Source organism: Oncorhynchus mykiss, chromosome 8 (assembly GCF_057628025.1).
Source record: "Oncorhynchus mykiss isolate SJ-2025 chromosome 8, ASM5762802v1, whole genome shotgun sequence".
Classification (NCBI taxonomy): domain Eukaryota; kingdom Metazoa; phylum Chordata; class Actinopteri; order Salmoniformes; family Salmonidae; genus Oncorhynchus; species Oncorhynchus mykiss.
This window is the reverse complement of record NC_143029.1, coordinates 71,957,316-71,978,432: the sequence shown is the minus strand read 5'-3', so window position 1 is coordinate 71,978,432 and position 21,117 is coordinate 71,957,316. Positions and strand designations below refer to the sequence as shown.

Here is a 21,117-nt window from a genome sequence, read left to right as displayed (position 1 = left end):
GATTCACACTATTCACTCATTGATTCACACAATCGGCTATGCCACTCAATAGAGTGAATTAGTTAACATGGTGATATAGAACATAACCCTTACAGAAAAAAAACATGATTTCTCATGTGGAATATCACATGATTTCCCATGTGGAATATCACATGATTTCACATTTGGAATATCACATGATTTCACATTTGGAATATCACATGATTGGATCACATGATTGGAACATTTAAAATATAATCACTTTTTCACATGTAATTTCATGTTATCACATTATCTTCACATAAGATCATGTGTTTGTTTACATGTGAAATTTATGTGGTTTTTCGGCAAGGCTAGGGAATGGAAGTCCTGACCCCGAACATATTATTTTTACAAGATTATTGTAATCTAAGTGGTATTGCTCATTGTTTGTGTGGTTTTGAGTGACCTTCCTATGTCTCTAATTATCCTAAAGGCTGTTTTTGACCTCAGCTGGGAGATCCTAAATAACATCTTCCCAGAAGGAGAAGTTAAAAGACTGCCATGGGAGAAGCCAGAGGTCAGACATCACACCTACAAGTGCAAACTCAGCTTTGAAGTTTGGCCAGATCTTCACAATCAGCCTCAAGCGGATAAAGACGGACCGCATTCTGGTAAGCTTTTTACAAGTGTGTAGTTATTGTCCATAATTGCCACACATACGCACACACACATGCAGGTACGCACACGTGTAAGCATGCACGGAAGCACGCACCATGCACGCACACACAGCTGGACCTAATGTATCCTGTTGGTCTCATTCAGCATCAAGAGCTGCATGGTGAACAACTCCAGATGCAGAATTGGCAGCAGGGGGAGTTGGCCATCAAGATGAGGATGGCAGACAGCCTCTTTGATTATTTGTTAGAGGACACTGTCCTGAACCAAATTAGGAAGAAAGCCAACCCAACAACCGCTTAATAGTACCTAATGAAAGTCTTCATGTTGATCATGTTTTATGGTCATTGTTTTACAAGTCATTCATTGAAAGTGTCTTAATTAGTCCTATGGAAATGCCAATGTCTTTCAGAGTAATATGTTTTTTATTTTATTTATTTAACCTGGCAAGTCAGTTAATAACACATTCTTATTTACAATGACAGCCTTCCAGGAAACAGTGGGTTAACTGCCTTGTTCAGGGGCAGAACTACAGATGTGTACCTTGTCAGCTCCGGGATTCTTTACTGGCCCAACAGTTTTACCACTAGGCTACCTGCTGCCCATAAAGACAGTACAGTATGGTTTAGAAGATCTGTGATAATACAGTCCTCAAATCCCACAAGGTACTGATGAACCCCATTGCTTGAGTGCATACGTTTTCATACCCCTTGCTGTTGCACATTTAAACAAGTTCAGGAGAAAATACCCTATTTTCATTTTAAAAAATCACAGAATTCATTGAATGGGGTCCACCTGTTTGCAAAACTATAACTTCCCCGGTCTCTGTAAGGCTCCTAAATTGGATACATTTTAGACAGGCACAGATCACGGTAGGTTAGAACAGATTTCCAAAACACTTAACACCCCTTTGAGTATGGTCATCTGTGGATTGTGTCACCCTGACGCTGTGGAGAGCTGGCTGTCGTTCCTAACTGAGCCGCATGGATGTGTTCTACTACTAGCCAAAAGACACGCGCCGTTCGGCGCCAAACAGCAGACCAATGACTGTGTATGCAGCAGACGAACGATCCGAACAACAACACACAACTTTCTTCTAGCGGCTAGCTAGCTAGTTGCAAAAGCAGGAGGCAAGCATCTCTCATTATGAACGGTAGGGGTGTGTTTATTGATTAACTAGCGAACTTTTAACATCTTGACTGAGAAATGTCAAGTAGCAAGGAAACAGATATGTAACGTTAGCTATTTCATTTAAAATGTTGCTAGGGCTAACGTGAGTGGTTAGCTTGCTAGGTTTTGTTAGCTAGCTACATGTAGCTAACGGTCATTATAGCTAAGAGCCATCTGTGGCTATCCAACCTTACTTAAGCTACTGTAACACGGGATGGGGAGTGAAATTAAAATGTTTATACATGGATGTAGATAGCCAACTAGCTTGATTGTTATATACAGGGGAACTATACCTAGCTATGTTGTCCCGGCATAGACCTTGAATCCTAGCTAACGTTAGCTGATGTCCCAGGAGCATCATACCGAAGATAAATAACGTTAGCTAGCTATTTTGACAATACTCATGTTACAATTACCATTAAGTTGGTTAGCCCTCTTGGCAGGATGCATAGGGTGTTTGCTTTTCATGCCAGCAGCCCAGGTTTGCTTCCCTGCCCTGCCATTCGCTACACTGGTGTCAGAAGTGGGATGGTGACTGAAGCCACTGGAATGCAGTCCTGTAACATAGGTACTGCCTTGAAGATGTTTGCTGGTACTGTCTTGACATCTGCGCAGAAAAAAAAAATAAAACACAGAAGAAATATCTTGCTGCATTTTGTAAACGCAGATCTAAAATGCTTCTTATTGTAATTTCTGCTCTGCTTAAGGCACATTTTGTAATTCAGTTGCACTTCTCCACTCAGATGAGAATTTAGGAATGGACATTCTATCAGCAGACAGCGCTCGGACTGATGTGTAGCTACGTATCTCTGGTACCTTTCTCTATTTTTTTTTCTGTAAAATGCAAGAAAGATGAACTTCAAACAAAACAGTAGGACATGTAGCTGGCTACATTCTTTTTATGATAAACATTAGAAATATGATGGCCATGCATCATTGTTTCAAGAAAGATCTTGCTTTTTCATTGCAAGCTCATTTACTTGTGTGAGGTTTGATAGGCCTACACTCCTGAATGGGTGCGTTCAGTTTGATTCAACGTTTGTTATGTTGCGTGACGAGTTGTAATGAACAACGTTTCCCTAAAACGGTCTGCATCGTTCTTCAACAGCATTTGAAGTATGTTGGCTCCCGTTCGATGGGTGTGACTAGGTGTAGCCTGATGAACATGGGTGTGACCATTTAAAAAAAAAATGTATTCGCCTTTATTTAACCAGGTAGGCTAGTTGAGAACAAGTTCGCATTTACAACTGCGACCTGGCCAAGATAAAGCAAAGCAGTGCAACACAAACAACAACCCAGAGTTACACATGGAATAAACAAACATGCAGTCAATAATACAATAGAAAAAGTCTATATACAGTGTGTGCAAATGAGGTAGGATAACGGAGGTAAGGCAATAAATAGGCCATAGTGGCGAAATAATTTCAATATAGAAATGAAACACTGGAGTGATAGATGTGCAGAAGATGAGTGTACAAGTAGAGATACTGGGGTGCAAAGTAGCAAAATAAATAAAAATAGATAACAGTATTGGGATGATGTAGTTGGATGGGCTAATTACAGATGGGCTACGTACAGGTGCAGTGATCTACCACATAAAATCACAAAATTTGTGCAGCACACCATACACACAATCGCCCTCTGTGCCACCATAATCACGCCATTCTTCAACTGGTCATTCATTACAGTACCATTTCATTTGAATTAAACGTTGAACACCGTTTTGTCATACCGATTAGGCTTGGGCGGTTTTATACTGTATACCAAGCTATTTTGAAATACAGATTGTATGATTTTCAGTAAAAAATAAAATTCAACGGGGGCACCCCCTCCACTGCTTATAACTAAGTTAAGTATTAGAAATCTAAGATGTGTCAAATAAATTAAATCCAGCTCATGGCTCAAGCTATGCATTTGGTTTGCTAATTTGCTTGCTAAGTGGCTAGATGTCAAGATCAAGCTTCTTGGTTACAGCAGAGACATTCAATCCCCCCCTGGATCAAGATCCCTGTTGCCTAAATTGTTTTGTGCTTTACTACTACTTCTACAACTACTACTATTACTACTACTGCTACTACTACTATAGTCTAATTAGGGTTGCCGCCGACTTAAATAAATCTTGTTCGACCGAGAGTCGTCTGTTCTTTCGGCCAATCAATTGGTCTACTGTCACGCCCTGACCGTAGAGATCTTTTTATTCTCTATGTTTGGTTGGTCAGGGTGTGACTCGGGTGGGAAACTCAATGTTCTATATTTCTATGTTTTGGCCGGGTATGGTTCTCAATCAGGGACAGCTGTCTATCGTTGTCTCTGATAGGGAATCATACTAAGGCAGCCTGTTATGCCACCTTAGTTTTGTGGGATGTTGTTTTTGTACTGCTCTTTTTAGCCTACCGAACGTTACGTTCGTTTTCCTTTTGTTGTTTTTAGGTGTTCGTTTTTAATAAAGACAAAATGTAGGCCTACCACGCTGCACCTTGGTCCGATCATTTCGACGAGCGTAACATCTACATTTTAAAACGCCCATTTTTCCATACACCCTATGTGTATAAAATAAAATCAACTATATGCACTGAGCTTGTCTGATGCTTTAAGCGCTGAAATAATTACGACACACATGACTCAAGAGGGAGCCTGATGGCCATGCTGTGTAGGAGGGAGATGTGAAAAGTGTGCAGGAGGGCATGGGAGAAAGGAATGTGTAGTATCGGTGAAAGAAGCGGTATGTGTTGGGGGGTATGGGTGCCCATGGTGATGGGGATCAGAAGTGTCTGGTGCGAGAGAGGCAGGTTAAAGTTGCCAGGGTCAGAGTTGTACAGAAGGTGTTGTGTGCAGAGACAATGAATAAAGTAGAGGAAGATGGATCAAGAATGAGAATTCGTAGGGGAATAAGTAAACCTCCACTACCATCTGTTCTTTTGGCCAAAGTGCATTGGAAAATTTGAAAAAATGGATGATCTACGATTAAGACTATTCTAACAACGGGACTTTAAAAACTGTAATATATTATGTTTCACCGAGTCGTGGCTGAACGACTACACAGATAATTTAGAGCTGACTGGGTTTACTGTGCATCGGCAGGACAGAGAAGCTACGTCTGGTAAGACAAGGGACGGGGGTGTGTGTCTATTCGTCAATAACAGCTGATGCGCAATGTCTAATATTAAGTCTCGAGGTATTGCTCGCCTGAGGTAGAGTACCTCATGATAAGCTGTAGACCACACTATCTACCAAGAGAGTTCTCATCTACAGTGCCTTGCGAAAGTATTCGGCCCCCTTGAACTTTGCGAACTTTTGCCACATTTCAGGCTTCAAACATAAATATATAAAACTGTATTTTTTTGTGAAGAATCAACAACAAGTGGGACACAATCATGAAGTGGAACGACATTAATTGGATATTTCAAACTTTTTTAACAAATCAAAAACTTAAAAATTGGGCGTGCAAAATTATTCAGCCCCCTTAAGTTAATACTTTGCAGCGTCACCTTTTGCTGCGATTACAGCTGTAAGTCGCTTGGGGTATGTCTCTATCAGTTTTGCACATCGAGAGACTGACATTTTTTCCATTCCTCCTTGCAAAACAGCTCGAGCTCAGTGAGGTTGGATGGAGAGCATTTGTGAACAGCAGTTTTCAGTTCTTTCCACAGATTCTCGATTGGATTCAGGCCTGGACTTTGACTTGGCCATTCTAACACCTGGATATGTTTATTTTTGAACCATTCCATTGTAGATTTTGCTTTATGTTTTGGATCATTGTCTTGTTGGAAGACAAATCTCCGTCCCAGTCTCAGGTCTTTTGCAGACTCCATCAGGTTTTCTTCCAGAATGGTCCTGTATTTGGCTCCATCCATCTTCCCATCAATTTGAACCATCTTCCCTGTCCCTGCTGAAGAAAAGCAGGCCCAAACCATGATGCTGCCACCACCATGTTTGACAGTGGGGATGGTGTGTTCAGCTGTGTTGCTTTTACGCCAAACATAACGTTTTGCATTGTTGCCAAAAAGTTCGATTTTGGTTTCATCTGACCAGAGCACCTTCTTCCACATGTTTGGTGGGTCTCCCAGGTGGCTTGTGGCAAACTTTAAACGACACTTTTTATGGATATCTTTAAGAAATGGCTTTCTTCTTGCCACTCTTCCATAAAGGCCAGATTTGTGCAATATACGACTGATTGTTGTCCTATGGACAGAGTCTCCCACCTCAGCTGTAGATCTCTGCAGTTCATCCAGAGTGATCATGGGCCTCTTGGCTGCATCTCTGATCAGTCTTCTCCTTGTATGAGCTGAAAGTTTAGAGGGACGGCCAGGTCTTGGTAGATTTGCAGTGGTCTGATACTCCTTCCATTTCAATATTATCGCTTGCACAGTGCTCCTTGGGATGTTTAAAGCTTGGGAAATCTTTTTGTATCCAAATCCGGCTTTAAAGTTCTTCACAACAGTATCTCGGACCTGCCTGGTGTGTTCCTTGTTCTTCATGATGCTCTCTGCGCTTTTAACGGACCTCTGAGACTATCACAGTGTAGGTGCATTTATACGGAGACTTGATTACACACAGGTGGATTGTATTTATCATCATTAGTCATTTAGGTCAACATTGGATCATTCAGAGATCCTCACTGAACTTCTGGAGAGAGTTTGCTGCACTGAAAGTAAAGGGGCTGAATAATTTTGCACACTCAATTTTTCAGTTTTTGATTTGTTAAAAAAGTTTGAAATATCCAATAAATGTCGTTCCACTTCATGATTGTGTCCCACTTGTTGTTGATTCTTCACAAAAAAATACAGTTTTATATCTTTATGTTTGAAGCCTGAAATGTGGCAAAAGGTTGCAAAGTTCAAGGGGGCCGAATACTTTCGCAAGGCACTGTATATTATTCGTAGCCGTCTATTTACCCCCACAAACCAACGCTGGCACTAAGACCGCACTCAATGAGGTGTATAAGGCCATAAGCAAACAAGAAAATGCTGATCCAGAAGCGGCGCTCCTAGTGTCCGGGGAATTTAATGCAGGCAAACCTACATCCGTTTTACCTAATTTCTACCAGCATGTCACATGTGCAACCAGAAAAAAAAAACTCTAGACCACCTTTACTCCACACACAGAGACTCATACAAAGCTCTCCCTTGCCCTCCATTTGGCAAATCTGACCATAATTATACCCTCCTGATACATGCTTATAAGCAAAAACTAAAGCAGGCAGTACCAGTGACTCGCTCAATACAGAAGTGGTCAGATGACGCGGATGCTAGGCTACAGAACTGTTTTGCTAGCACATGTTCTGGGATTCATCCAATGGCATTGAGTAGGATACCACCTCAGTCACCGGCTTCATCAATAAGTGCGTCAACGATGTCGTCCCCACAGTGACCGTACATAAATATTCCAACCAGAAGCTATGGATTACAGGCAACATCCGCATCGAGCTAAAGGCTAGAGCTGCCGCCTTCAAGGACACTGACACCAATCCGGACTCTTATAAGAAATTCTGCTGCACCCTCAAGACGAACCATCAAACAGGCAAAGCGTCAATACAGGATTAAGATTGAACACTACTACACCGGCTCTGAGACTTGTCAGATGTGCCAGGGCTTGAAAACTATTACTGACTACAAAGGGAAACCCAGGTGCGAGCTCCTCATTGACGCTAGCCTACCAGACGAGCTAAATGCCTTTTTATGCTCGCTTTGAGGCAAGCAACACTGAAGCATGCATGAGAGCACCAGCTGTCCCGTATGACTGTGATCACGCTCTCCATAGCCGATGTGAGCAAACCTTTAAACAGGTCAACATTCACAAGGCCGCAGTCCAGACTGATTACCAGGACTTGTTTCAAAGCATGCGCGGACCAACTGGCAAGTGTCTGACCGAGTCTGTAATACCTACATGTTTCAAGTAGACCACCATAGTCCCAAGGAAGGTTTTTATTTGGATGTCATGTAATGGACATACACAAAATAGTCCAAATTGGTGTAGTGAAATGAAGAAAAAAAAATATATTTAAAAAAATTCAGGGGGGAAAAATGGAAAACTGGTGTGTTCACCCCCTTTTCTATGAAGCCCCTAAATAAGATCTGGTGCAACCAATTACCTTCAGAAGTCACATAATTAGTTAAATAAAGTCTACTTATATGCAATCTAAGTGTCATATGATCTGTCACATGATCTCAGTATATATACACCTGTTCTGAAAGACCCCAGAGTCTGCAACGCCACCAAGCAATCGGCACCATGAAGACCAAAGGAGCTCTCCAAACAGGTCAGGGACAAAGTTGGGAGAAGTACAGATCAGGGTTGGGTTATAAAAAAATATCTGAAACTTTGAACATCCCACGGAGCACAATTAAATCCATTATTAAAAAATTGAAAGAATATGGCACCACAACAAGCCTGCCAAGAGAAGGCCGCCCATCAAAACTCACGGACCAGGCAAGGAGGGCATTAATCAGAGAGGCAACAAAGAGACCAAAGATAACCCTGAAGGAGCTGCTAAGCTCCACAGCGGAGATTGGAGTATCTGTCTATTGGACCACTTTAAGCCGTATACTCCACAGAGCTGGGCTTTACGGAAGAGTGGCCAGAAAAAAAGCCATTGCTTAAATAAATAAAAAAGGCATGTGGGAGACTCCCCAAACATATGGAAGAAGGTATTCTGGTCGGATGAGACTAAAATGTTGCTTTTTGGCAATCAAGGAAACCTCTGTCTGGTGCAAACCCAACACCTCTCATCACCCCGAGAACACCATCCCCACAGTGAAGCATGGTGGTGGCAGCATCATGCTGTTGTGATGTTTTTTCATCAGCAGGGACTGGGAAACTGGTCAGAATTGAAGAAATGATGGACGTTGCTAAATACAGGGAAATTCTTGAGGGAAACCTGTTTCAGTCTTCCAGAGATTTGAGACTGGGGCGGAGGTTCACCTTCCAGCAAGACAATGACCGTAAGCATACTGCTAAAGCAACACTCGGGTGGTTTAAGGGGAAACATTTAAATGTCTTGGAATGGCTTAGTCAAAGCCCAGACCTCAATCCAATTGAGAATCTGTGGTATGACTTAAAGATTGCTGTACACCAGCGGAACCCATCCATTGACTTTGGGAGGGTGAATAGTTATGCACGCTGAAGTTCAGTTTTTTTTTGTCTTATTTCTTATTTGTTTCACAATAAAACATATTTTATATCTTGTGTAAATCAAATGATACAAACCCCCAAAAACTATTTTAATCCAGGTTGTAAGGCAACAAAATAGGAAAAATGCCAAGGGGGGGTGAATACTTTCGCAAGCCACTGTATCTCATCAGCCTCCCGGTGGAAGGGACTTTGTGGATCTGAGGCTTTTTCTCCTGTTGCCTCTGTCATCCTCCAAATCCCACCAATATCAGCTGCCTCAGAGCGCAACTTGTTCTTGTTTGGGAACACACACACATCAAAGCATGCAACAGGCTGACCAATACAAGGGTTGAAAAATTGGTGGCCATCAGGGCAAATTTGAGGCTTTTTGAGCCTGACAACAAACCATCCTCAACAAGGTCAGAAAGTGACAGTGAAGATGAGGCTTCAGAGTCGGATGTTCAAGAGGTGGATATTGAGGAGGTCCAGGGAGAAGACATGGAAGCCTGAGAGGAAGACAACCAAAGCTTTAGTTTCTAGACTATCATTTTACAGATGTATGTTGATAACATTTTTGGGAGATGCGATGCATCATTGGGGATCATTCAATATTCCCTTTATTTTGTTGTTCAGTGAAATCATCCCATGTGAAGTCAACTCATTTAATTAAAGTTTAATTCGTAACTAAATAGTTTTTTACATTTATATTGGAAGGATTGAATCATTTGCAATATATCTACTTATGATAAGGTAAAAGGTTTATGCTTCTGTCTCCATATGATATGGTAAATATATCCAATGCAAAAAACATTTACATTTAAATGATATTAATATAATTTGCAAATATTCACGTTAATTCCCACGGAAAGTTTCCACCTCTGAATTTTCACCAAAATGTGCAACCCTAATGGCTCGGCATCTGACCGTAAGGCGCTACAGAGGGTAGTGCGTAGTAGTCACTAGGGGCAAGCTTCCTGCCATCCAGGAACTTTTAACTAGTCAGTGTCAGAGGAAGACACAAAACCCCAAGCCATAAGACTGCTGAACAATTAATCAAATGGCCACCCGGACTATTTACATTGACCCCCCGCCATTCGTTTTTACACTGCTGCTATGCACTGTCTATCATCTATGCATAGTCACTTTACCCATACCTACATGTACAAATGACCTCGACTAACCTGGCGGGGGGGTCAATGTAAATAGTCCGGGTGGCCATTTGATTAATTGTTCAGCAGTCTTATGGCTTGGGGTTTTGTGTCTTCCTCTGACACTGACTAGTTAAAAGTTCCTGGATGGGGTACACCCTGCACATTGACTCGTTATCGGTACCCCTGTATATTGCTTCGTTATTGTTATTTATTGTTACTTTTTATTATTTTTTACTTTAGTTTATCTAGTAAATATTTTCTTAACTTTTTTGAACAGCATTTTTGGTTAAGAGCTTGTAAGTAAGCATTTCACGGTACGGTTGTATTCGACGCATGTGACTAATAAAATTGGATTTGATTTGATCCTATGAGGTAACGAATGAGTAGTAGAATTTTGCAAGTACATAGTAATAGGCCTACGGATTAAATGTGCTTCGGTAAGGTTGGCTTTTTAGCATTAATTTCCATGGTTATCAACTGCATCACAGGACTGGAACGCAAATCACAGAAAATAGGTGTTGTGGTGGGAGCTACATAGAAGTACTTAGGTTTACGAGATGTTACTGCAGAAAAGTTACAGGGTGTGTTGAATTGTAGTGTCCCGTCCTCCAAGCCCTTTGGCCTGGTGTAGGATCAGATAGGGTCTAAATAGTGGAATGAGGTGGTGGGTTTTTAATGAGTGTAGGGTTAGTTGTCAGAGTCATTTATTTTTTACATGTCCTTTTTTTTGTATAACAACGTGTAGCGGATTTATACTCCAGTCCAGTTGGTGGCAGTAATGCACCATTAATATTGTATTCCAACCGCAGTTATACTCCACCGAAGAAGATTTGGTGCGATATCTCTTCACACAGAACGTCTTTGACCAAGCCATCAACAACGAATGCTTTGGGGAGAAGTGATATCAGTGACCGCTAGCTGCATGTTAGCGAGATAGAGAAGAGATAGGAAGGGTAATATCTGAAGGGGGTAGTGAACGGGGATTTGGGCTCTTTTCATATTTGGCTGTAACATATCTAGCTATATAGATCCAAAATAACGATTGTAGCTAGCTACGACGAATACGAGGGGAACACCACTCAACAGCAGTGTAGCTAGCTAGCGTTACCACCATCTCCCGCAGTTTAAGCGACCACTGTGTCTTCCATACGATGGGAAACACTGCTACCGCCAAGAAAGGCAACGAGCTTGAGAGCGGTGAGTTGGGATGGTCGCTGAGCATTATCTATACTGTTAACGTTAGCTAGCCAGTTAGCATGCTAACATTTGCTAATGTAATGTTGACATTTTGAAGCATTTTATGGACAACAGTTTTTTGACAATCAGGAGTGTGCTCAAGCTCACTTATCCCTGATGTTGTGCACATGTACATTAATGACACACTCACCATAAACATGTTGCGAGGCAGGGTATAGTAAATGGTTTGTGAATTAATCATAGGTAGCTAGCTAGCGACAAATGAATATGTAGCAAAATCAAAGATGGTTTAGTAACTATGTGGCTAAATTGTTACAACCTGATCCAGATGCCTATCTTGCTGCTAACGTTAGTAAGTTAGCTAGTGTGGGACGTTTTTAGCCCGTTCTCTGTTGTCATTGGCAACCTTATTCAGGGCTGGGACTCACTTTGATAGCTACCGTTAGTTAGCAACCAACTAGTTCGCTAACGTTAACTAGAGATTGGTAATGTGTAACAATGTTTCTATATAGTTATTATTGGGCAACCAAAACGCAATTCTCAAGCAAGATATTCGTTAACCTAACGGTTTACGTTACTGTGCCTGCCTAACGATACCGGGGGATTAGCTGGGAAAGGGTAGGCCTCTATCTTGTTATCGTATCCAGACCGAATAGGATGCTAGCTAGGTAGATAGCTAGCTAGCGATCGAGTTGTATTGAATGCAATTTTGCTGTCAGTAGCTACCTAGGTAACGTCAATGAGAGCTAGTTTTATGTCAGCGTTAGCTAACGTTAGCCATCACCAGGCCCGTGAGACATCACCAAGCCAGAGTAATGTGCAGTGCCAGCTACTAGCAGTAACGTTGAGCTAAGGTCTGGACCATCTGACGTGTGGTGGTCTTATTGAGTAGTTATGAAGGCCTGCTTTGATATTACATTTGTAGGTTCCAGAGATATGTTTTAGCTAACTTGTAATCTTACTAGTTAAAGTAAATAGATTTTTTGTTACCTACCGGAAGTTCACTCCAATGCTGCAAATATAAACTGTAGATATATATTTTTAAATAACATGTTAGTTTAACCACACTAAGGATAAGTAGTTTGAATATTTGTTTTCAATTATCAGACTGTGCCTCTACCACCACATCTTGAGATGCTGCATATATACAGCTTTCCCTCTACCCCCTTGCGCACTGCTAAACAGTGACCAAATATGGTGAAGAAATGACGAATGCCCTCTTCTCATTCATAAAACCAGGCCCGTAATACAACCTCCCCAAGTGACTTATCTCACAAGTCTTTTTTGTTTAGAGTCTTTGTTTAATCTTAGTGATGTGAAGGTCCACTCAGACACAGATACACACAGCACAGTTTGTCATTGACTGGAAGGGCTTGTCATCAGACCTTCGTCAGAGGATAAGCGGAATTACAAGCTTTGACGCAACTAGCACTGGGGTTGTATTAATTGGCAATGGTACACTTTGACGTACGTATGCTGATAATCAATGCACAGCATGCTGTGATAAAACTTAAAATGTTTCCCCATGAAGGCCTATACAGCCATGGAGACATTGGTTTGTGTCCAGATCTACATTTGTGTGAACTGCATGTAATCTCACGCAAGTGAGTCCAGGAAATGCCACTGACTTGTGAGTTTGCATATGCTGTTCCATCCACTTCACTTTTTGTAGACTAAAATGTATTGTCATATTTTAACATGAAACATATTTATGGTAGGTAGTATTTAAATGCATCTGGGTTGTTTAAAAACTTTGTTACTTTATGATGCTGCAAAACTGTTCATATGAGATTTATTGAAGTGTTGGATGAGACCGGGCAGAGGCACAGGAACCTGGCCAGCCTCTGGTATCTTCCTGTGTTTCAGGAAGCAAGCTATGTTCTTTGATCTGATCAGTGCAACCAAAAGCCTGCACTCTTGTTTTCTTGCTAGTTCTGAAATGAGCCCCAGTCTCCCAAGCTTCTAGTGTTAAACCTGTCTAAGCTGATACAGTTCCCTGAGCTGCTGCTACAGATTTGTGTGGCCTGTTGCTGTTCAGAGCCAGCAACCTGGTTCCTGATAATAGCCCATGTGTGTGTTGCGCTAGCCTGCTAACCTCCTCAGCACCTTTGACTTATTGTCTTGACTCTTGGGAGATGTCAAAACACTCCCAGTTTGGCAGGGAGGGAGGGAGTGGACACAACTAAGTCATGCTGAATAGACTAATTCTGACACTGAATTCTGAGGCAATGTCACAGCCTTCCATGTTTATAAACATGTTAGCCTCACATTTTCAATGGAAAACCATTACATTAGCTAACCATGTTCTAGAAATATAAGCTTATTGCTGCTCATCTCTAACAAGTATTTTGTACTACTGTACTCAGGTGTACATTCTACTATACAATACTGGACACTTGGTGTAACAGGTCTGATCGTACTTCCTAATTCTTGCGTTGTATAATAAAGAATTTCTAGACAGATCCCAGTTGATTGTTGTTTATTCCTGTGATGATAGACAAAGGACAGCACATCAGATGTGCTTAGCTTTATGTTGTGGCTGCAGATTTTAGCATGAGTGTATTAGCAGGGAGCTAATGCTACCATTACATTTTAGGACATACTAGCTAAATCACTCGTACAGCAATAACATGCATACAAAAGCACATCACTGGAAGCCCCCAATATCTAATGGGTTCTGTGTGTGTGTGTGTGTGTGTGTGTGTGTGTGTGTGTGTGTGTGTGTGTATAAATACATCAGGAAATGTACATAGTGAACTAACTTGTACACATTGTAAATATGTAAATAGAATACATTATTTCACAACATGACTTACCTCTTGCATGAATTATCAGACTGGGAAGAATTTACGTTCAATCTCCTATCTGCAAGCCTAGCCAATGACACTACACCTTATTGACATCTGACTTGAACCAAACAATTATAATACATAAACATTAAATACACATTTCTGCAGTTGTAAGTGTAAACATAACTAACCCTGTTACATTAGCCTAGGTTCGATTCAGTACAGTAAACCATGACCAGCTCTGGTGCCTTGTCAAAAATGTAAACATTTACATTAGCTATGTGGTTGTATATTGCCTTCTTGAATGTCATACAGTAGAGCAGGGAAGATACCAGTATCACGATACTCCTTAGCATCGTGGCAAGGAAACAAAACATGAAGCAGGTTTACTTCTTTAGGGAAACAAACCTAATGTTGGAAACATACATCATTGTGTTGTCATCCAGAATCACATGTATTTATTTCCAAGCTGTAGCACACTATTTTACATACAGCAGGTTTTTAAAGTACCAAAGAGTTTTGTCTGCTTTGTGTTTTTATGTAAAAAAAAAAAAAGTATTGCGACACTGGTATGGTTCAGGCCCTACAATACAGTAGTCTACTTGTCGGTCCAGGGTAATGTAGGATATTTAGGGGTTCAACATACAGAGTAGCATATATATATATATATATATATATAAAAAGAACTGCACATTGATTGAAGCATTCGGTTTACTGCAGATCATACGATCCTAGTCACATAATTTTGTTATGCATGTTGTGACTTTTTCATACTCACATGAGTCTGTTTAATAACCTTTCTTATTACAGTCTTGTGTTTTTCTGTGTCAAACTAAATCACAGGATTATAATGACAACTTACTCTCTCTCTCTCTCTTACTGTTTCTTTCCTTCGCTGTCAACTTCCGTTGTTCTTCACTGCATATGGTCCATGTTTGTTGATCTGATATACTTGTTGTTAGTACATAAATCTATCTCTCTCTGTCTCTTTCTTCCACATCATCCCATCCATGTGGGTGATTGTTCCTGCAAATCCTTGGGTGATCTATAGAGACTTTTGGTATGCCCATTCTTCCACTAGATGCCCAAAATGACAGAAGATTCTATTGTAAATTAACCCAAGCTTGGCTTGTGTAGAGGTTCACTATATGCTTCGATCTATATTCTGCCAAAACCATTACCAAAACCTCTGTTTTTGTCATCTGCATTCTGTCATTCTGGATATCTGCTGTCTGCTATGTTTTTCCATGTATGTTGGTTTGTCCTTGCTCGTCAAAAACAATGCTGTGAGTGTCATAGCCTTTCCCTCAACAGTATTAGGCCCTAATGCACAGTCAGTGCAGAAAGAAAGTGATGCTCAAGAGCTCTTCATGCTTCACGAGGGACCAGTCTCTCCTCCTGTCTTAGTGTATTCTTACACCTCCCTCTCCATTTAAAAAAACAGAAACATGACAGGGCTCTTGGCTTCACTTCTTACTTAGACTGCCTGTCTTGGTTGGTGTGTTTTGTATCATTAGAAACAGAACTGTTTTGTTTGTTTCCCTTTACTCCGTACATGTATTTTGTGGATGTTCAATGCAGATGGGTGTTTGGTTAGTTACACCTTACCTGTCTTTGTCTCCAATAAGTTTCACTTCATACTGATTTTGTCACTATTGATCCCCAGCACCTTTCTAGAATTCCCACATAAGGTTCCATTTAAGATTTCCTTTGTACTTTGTTGCCCGCTCCATGCAAGCGAAAGTCATTAAATAGGAATCAATCATTATGCGTTGACCGACAATTCCTTCCTATGGGCTAAATGTGCCTGTGTTTCTACCTTTCTTCCATACAGTGAAAGAGTTTCTAGCCAAAGCCAAAGAAGACTTCTTACGGAAATGGGAATGTCCACCACAGGTGAGATGTTTCAATGCTCCGAGGCCTTGCCTGGAGCTACAAATCCAGGGTTTGGGGATTATTTCTCATTTACTTTTTCTGCTATTCCTCACATTCTCTTGGCCTTCTCAACCATATTGGGGGAGAAGGTCCAAGGTACTTCACCAATGTGTTTTGAAAAGGAGATGAGGAGAGTGGATGTGAAGAATATCTAAGTTTAACTGAGTAAAAAACTTGGACTGCTGCTGCGGGCGATCCATTAGGTATGCCTAATCCACTTTGTATGTTTTGTGTTACCCATTCCAGAGCACGACGGGCCTAGATGACTTTGACAGGCTAAAGACCCTGGGTACAGGCTCGTTCGGGAGAGTCATGCTGGTCAAACATAAAGGAACAGAGCAGTTCTTCGCCATGAAAATACTGGACAAGCAAAAGGTGGGTGCCCAGTGGAAAATAGCTGGCCTTCTGTAACACATTGCAGGATGGGTAACTGATGTACATTTGAGTAGACTTGGCAATTTATCACCTCCACTCCCCCTTTTTTTTGAAGAAGAAGAAGAAGAAAAAAAGGGGGGTTCAACAATGATATTAAACACTGTAATTGTTAGATTGTAGCATAACATAAGTACTGTATCATTGTGTAGTGTTAGGATTGGTGGCAGTAATGTCTGCCTGGCCCCTCCAATCACTAACACAGATATGATCTGACTTGTGCGTGTCTGGATTATTATTATATCATTTTCATTACTGAAATGGAATGCAATTTAAAAACGGACCCCTTCCCCAACATCTGTACTGTTTTGTCATGTCATGCCATCACTAACAGTAAATAAAAAATATATATTTGTCGGTCAATACAGTTGTCTGATGATCACTTCCTTGTCTATTAGGTGGTGAAACTCAAGCAAATAGAACACACGCTAAACGAGAAGAGAATATTGCAGGCTGTGTCTTTTCCCTTCCTCGTCAGACTTGACTATGCCTTCAAGGTACAGTTCACAAAACCAAAAAAGTCAGTGTTTTTCAATCTGGCCTATTTATTAGGCTATTCAATTATTATCATCTAAGTATCTGTATGGATTTGTGTCCCTCCACAGGACAACTCCAATTTGTACATGGTGATGGAGTACGTTCCAGGGGGAGAGATGTTCTCACATCTAAGACGAATCGGAAGGTTCAGGTGAGTGTCTGTCTGCTGAACTTTCTGCGCCTCAACACAAAAGAATGTTGATTACAGATTGTTTATAGATTTTCCATTTGTTGATAGAACATTTGTTTTGGATAATTTTGTAACTTATACTTTGTTTATTTCAGTGCTTATGTAGTTAATTACAACTGTTTAATTTTCTGCCCCATATCACCAGTTTAACAGATTCTTCTGTCTTTTCTTCCTTCACAGTGAACCGCACGCACGGTTTTACGCAGCCCAGATAGTACTGACGTTTGAGTACCTTCATTCACTTGACCTTATCTACAGAGATCTGAAGCCTGAGAACCTTCTAATTGATCACCACGGCTACATCCAGGTATATGTGAAGTGCTTGAAGTGGATCATTTTAGTTTGAGCCAATATTTCACCAGAGATGCTGGTATTCGAGCAGTAGAACACTTGAGGTGCCAGTACTGTGTACCAGTGAGCACAGACCCAACTAGAGCACTGTGGGACACATCACTCCCTGTGGACTGTACTGTAGTGGTGGGTTGTGTTTTCTCTGCTATGTTGCTTTACTGACTGTACGTGTTCTTGGTGGTCAGGTGACCGACTTTGGATTCGCCAAGAGGGTAAAAGGCAGAACCTGGACGTTGTGTGGAACTCCAGAGTACCTGGCGCCCGAGATCATCCTCAGCAAGGTGGGAGTCGTGACAGACACACAGTACATTAAATTACTCCGTTTGAAGAGATGCAACAGTTTGTTGCCCTGGATTAGATATCTGAATGTGAACTACATTGTCATTCTGCTGTGTGTAGGGCTACAACAAAGCAGTGGATTGGTGGGCCCTCGGGGTCCTTATATATGAGATGGCTGCTGGATACCCTCCCTTCTTCGCTGACCAGCCCATTCAGATCTACGAGAAGATTGTGTCTGGAAAGGTAAGGACAAGTCCATTTTACAACCTGGCCAACCTATTTCACCTGAAGTTTAACACATTTTGAACACCTGACTTGTTCTCATTAAGTAAGCTAAACTCAGTGGGAGTTAACTGTCAAATGAAGGTTTGTCTGGCTTTTGGCTTATGTTTGTTGTGAAAGCCTCTTCCGTCTTAAATCAGCCACTTGCTTTAGAGGGCTAACGAGGAGCAAATGTACGTTTCTCAATACATTACCATTTAGACAAACCTCAACATGTGTCCCCCTGTAGGTCCGCTTCCCATCCCACTTCAGCTCTGACCTGAAGGACCTGCTGAGGAACCTGCTGCAGGTGGACCTGACCAAACGCTACGGCAACCTGAAGAACGGTGTAAACGACATCAAGGGACACAAGTGGTTCGCCACAACGGACTGGATCGCCATCTACGAGAGGAAGGTACGTTCGAGGCTATATTGGAAGATGAGGACAAACAATGCAAAGTTGAATTGCACTTTTTTTAGCACCTAACTTTTATGAAACACTATTTTATTGATGTCCAGTAGAACTTTCTTGAGCATTGTAGGGTTGGGCGATTTTTACGATTGCACGTTTGTACTCTGTACATCCTTTGCCCTGATAATCTTTTTGCATAATCTGCATGTGACTTCGGTCTGCTGGTTCACATTTATTATTCGGCTTGAAAAACGAACAACTGCCAAACAGGCAAAGATGTTCTTTGTCCCCCCACCAAATCAGCCATAGTTTTTTTCTGATTTAGCTTAATGCAGGCTTTACTATAGTTACTAAGTGAAATCCCGTCACTTTTTTTAAACAGACAAACGGTCGGAAGGATCCTTATGGAAGAAAAAATGCTGAAAATGTGCTAATATAACTGATGAGTATTTTTATGGATAAGAGAAACAAGCCCTACAGATTTGAAATTCATTCTGCAGCCTAGACTAGATAAAGTACTAGCCCTAACACTTGTTTTGAACAATGATTTAATGAGATTGTTTGTGGCTTTTGTAATAATTTGAAATAAAGTCTTTATATGGCGTAATAATAATGTTTTCTATTTGACTCACTAGAATAACTTCATAAAGTAGTTTGCTGAAAGGAGGCGTTACCTAGGCATCTCTACAATATCAAGTACTGGCTTTGTTTCCTCTAAGGCAAACTCCTTCACTCTTCTCCTGGTTGTGCTGCTCTGTGTTTTTTAGGTGGAAGCCCCGTTCATACCAAAGTGTCGAGGCGCTGGAGACACAAGCAACTTCGACGACTATGAGGAGGAGGAGATCCGCGTCTCCGTAACGGAAAAATGCGCAAAGGAGTTTTCCGAGTTTTAGCTCGTGTGAACGTGGATATATCAGGGCTAAAACACATGAAAAATAAGGGGATCTTTGCACTCTTCTAAAGACTTGGGGTTGGAGCAGAGACCGTTGTTCAACTATTACTAAGTAGTTCCTTCATTCCACGAGGCTGAATGAGGTCGCCATGATCCTTGGGTGCCGATGATAACACCTTCACTGTCACACACACTTGCATATTAAAGCAAACACTTCACCTTAAAAAAAAAAAAAAAAAAAACTCTTCCCACTCTGTTTTTGAACTTTGTAGCAGTTGTTGTTGTCATGGATGTTGTGCTCCCCTTTACAGCTGTGATATTTTTCGTTTTAGGAGGAAAACCAGAAACAGAGTTACTATATGAGACAAAGGCCAATTGAATATTATAAGTCCACGCAGTGTAACTTCAAACCGATTTTGCCTGTGGCAGTATCGCACATGATTGTGTGGTTTTGTAGGGCATTGCCTCTAGTTGTCAAAAGTTTATATTCTTGGTCTGTTACAAGTCTGGGATGGTTTTCAAGAAAAACATATTCTCACCTTGGACTAGGACAATGTTTTGGCCATATTTCAGAAATAGTATTTGTCCTGTGTATAATGTTTGTCACTCTAAGACATTTTAAACACCCTTGAGTGTTAAGAGCATGACCAAAATACAACTAATTGGGTGACCGAGGAAGAGAGGTCCCTTCCTTTCTTTACCTTTTGCCTTAGAGAGCCAATTCCAACACCCCACAAAGTGCCCATTCTCTGGCCCATTGGTATTCTGGCCCTGTAAACAGGGAAGTCATTACAGAGAATGGTGAACCCAATTACAAACAGAAATGAACAAAACAGTGATTTGTTGTTTCTGTTTGTGCCAGAGAAAGTCTAGAATTTGTAATCTCTCCTTTTAATTTACCATATTTTAATCCATGGATTAAAACTGAAGGCTTTTTAGTCCCTAAAATGTAAGATCCGCTAATAAAAAAGGACCCTTTTTAAAAATGAATTTGTGGAGCTCCAAATGCGTTAAATGTACTCTTTAAAATGATCAGTTCAGTGTGTATAGTGTTGTGGCTTTTGCCTCAACATTGTTAGTGGAACCAGTACACACTTCATAACAATATATTGATGCTAAAACATTTGAAAAAGCTTCTCAGAAGGATCACAATACAATTTGTTTTCCATGTTTTTCCCCTATTGCTGTTCTTGACCTCTCTCCTTTCCTTGTTTGTTTCATTCTTATGACAGAATGTAGAGTTGCAACTTATAGGTATGCATATAGTTTAAATTGCTTGATTTCAAGGTACATGTTTTTTTTCTCACAGACATACTGGCAAAAAAACTAAAAACAAGACTGCTCCTTTGTATCACATAATCCAGTCATTGTTCAGCTCATTACATTATACGTACAGTATATGCATTGTTTCATATGTTTTTATTTATACACATTAGAGATGCTAATAAATTTTATTTTTAAAAGTGTCAAAGTTTGGAATGTTTTTTGTAATCTTGTGGTGTACATAACGGCATACTGCTCTAGGAGTGTTCATATGTGGGTCTTATTTCTGTCAAACTTTATAAATCAGGACAACATCCAAGAGGCTACATCACACATCATGACTGAAATGTTCATGTATTTTTTTAAATTACTACTACATTTACCAAATATTAACTATCCTAGCTGTATTGGATCATTTATGCGTATGCCCACTTAGTTAAATTCATACTGTCATTTTCCAGCAATATTAGATTTGGCATAACAATAGCAATCATTTCAAAGAGTTTGGCAAT

General features: G+C 40.7%; 1 protein-coding gene across 3 annotated transcripts; it reads left to right on the top strand.

Annotated features, from left to right (window-relative positions):
- The first annotated feature begins 1,483 nt into the window (after positions 1 to 1,483).
- LOC100136597 (testis catalytic subunit of cyclic adenosine 3', 5'-monophosphate dependent protein kinase) lies at positions 1,484 to 20,813 on the top strand. Of its 3 annotated transcripts, NM_001124589.1 has the most exon segments (12): positions 1,719 to 1,789; positions 15,888 to 15,949; positions 16,235 to 16,363; positions 16,819 to 16,917; positions 17,026 to 17,108; positions 17,328 to 17,454; positions 17,684 to 17,779; positions 17,898 to 18,020; positions 18,289 to 18,453; positions 19,218 to 19,323; positions 19,326 to 19,378; positions 19,380 to 19,583. In NM_001124589.1, coding segments are annotated over 12 exon segments (1,053 nt in total). In that variant the 5' UTR covers positions 1,719 to 1,782; the 3' UTR covers positions 19,383 to 19,583.
- The last annotated feature ends 304 nt before the right edge of the window (positions 20,814 to 21,117 follow it).

Excerpts from the sequence above, each read along its gene's own strand:
- LOC100136597 (XM_021611225.3), top strand. The coding sequence starts at position 11,219 with ATGGGAAACACTGCTACCGCCAAGAAAGGCAACGAGCTTGAGAGCG. Across the intron at positions 15,950-16,234 it reads AATGGGAATGTCCACCACAG|AGCACGACGGGCCTAGATGA; the intron begins GTGAGATGTTTC and ends TACCCATTCCAG. Across the intron at positions 18,454-19,217 it reads TCGCCATCTACGAGAGGAAG|GTGGAAGCCCCGTTCATACC; the intron begins GTACGTTCGAGG and ends TGTGTTTTTTAG.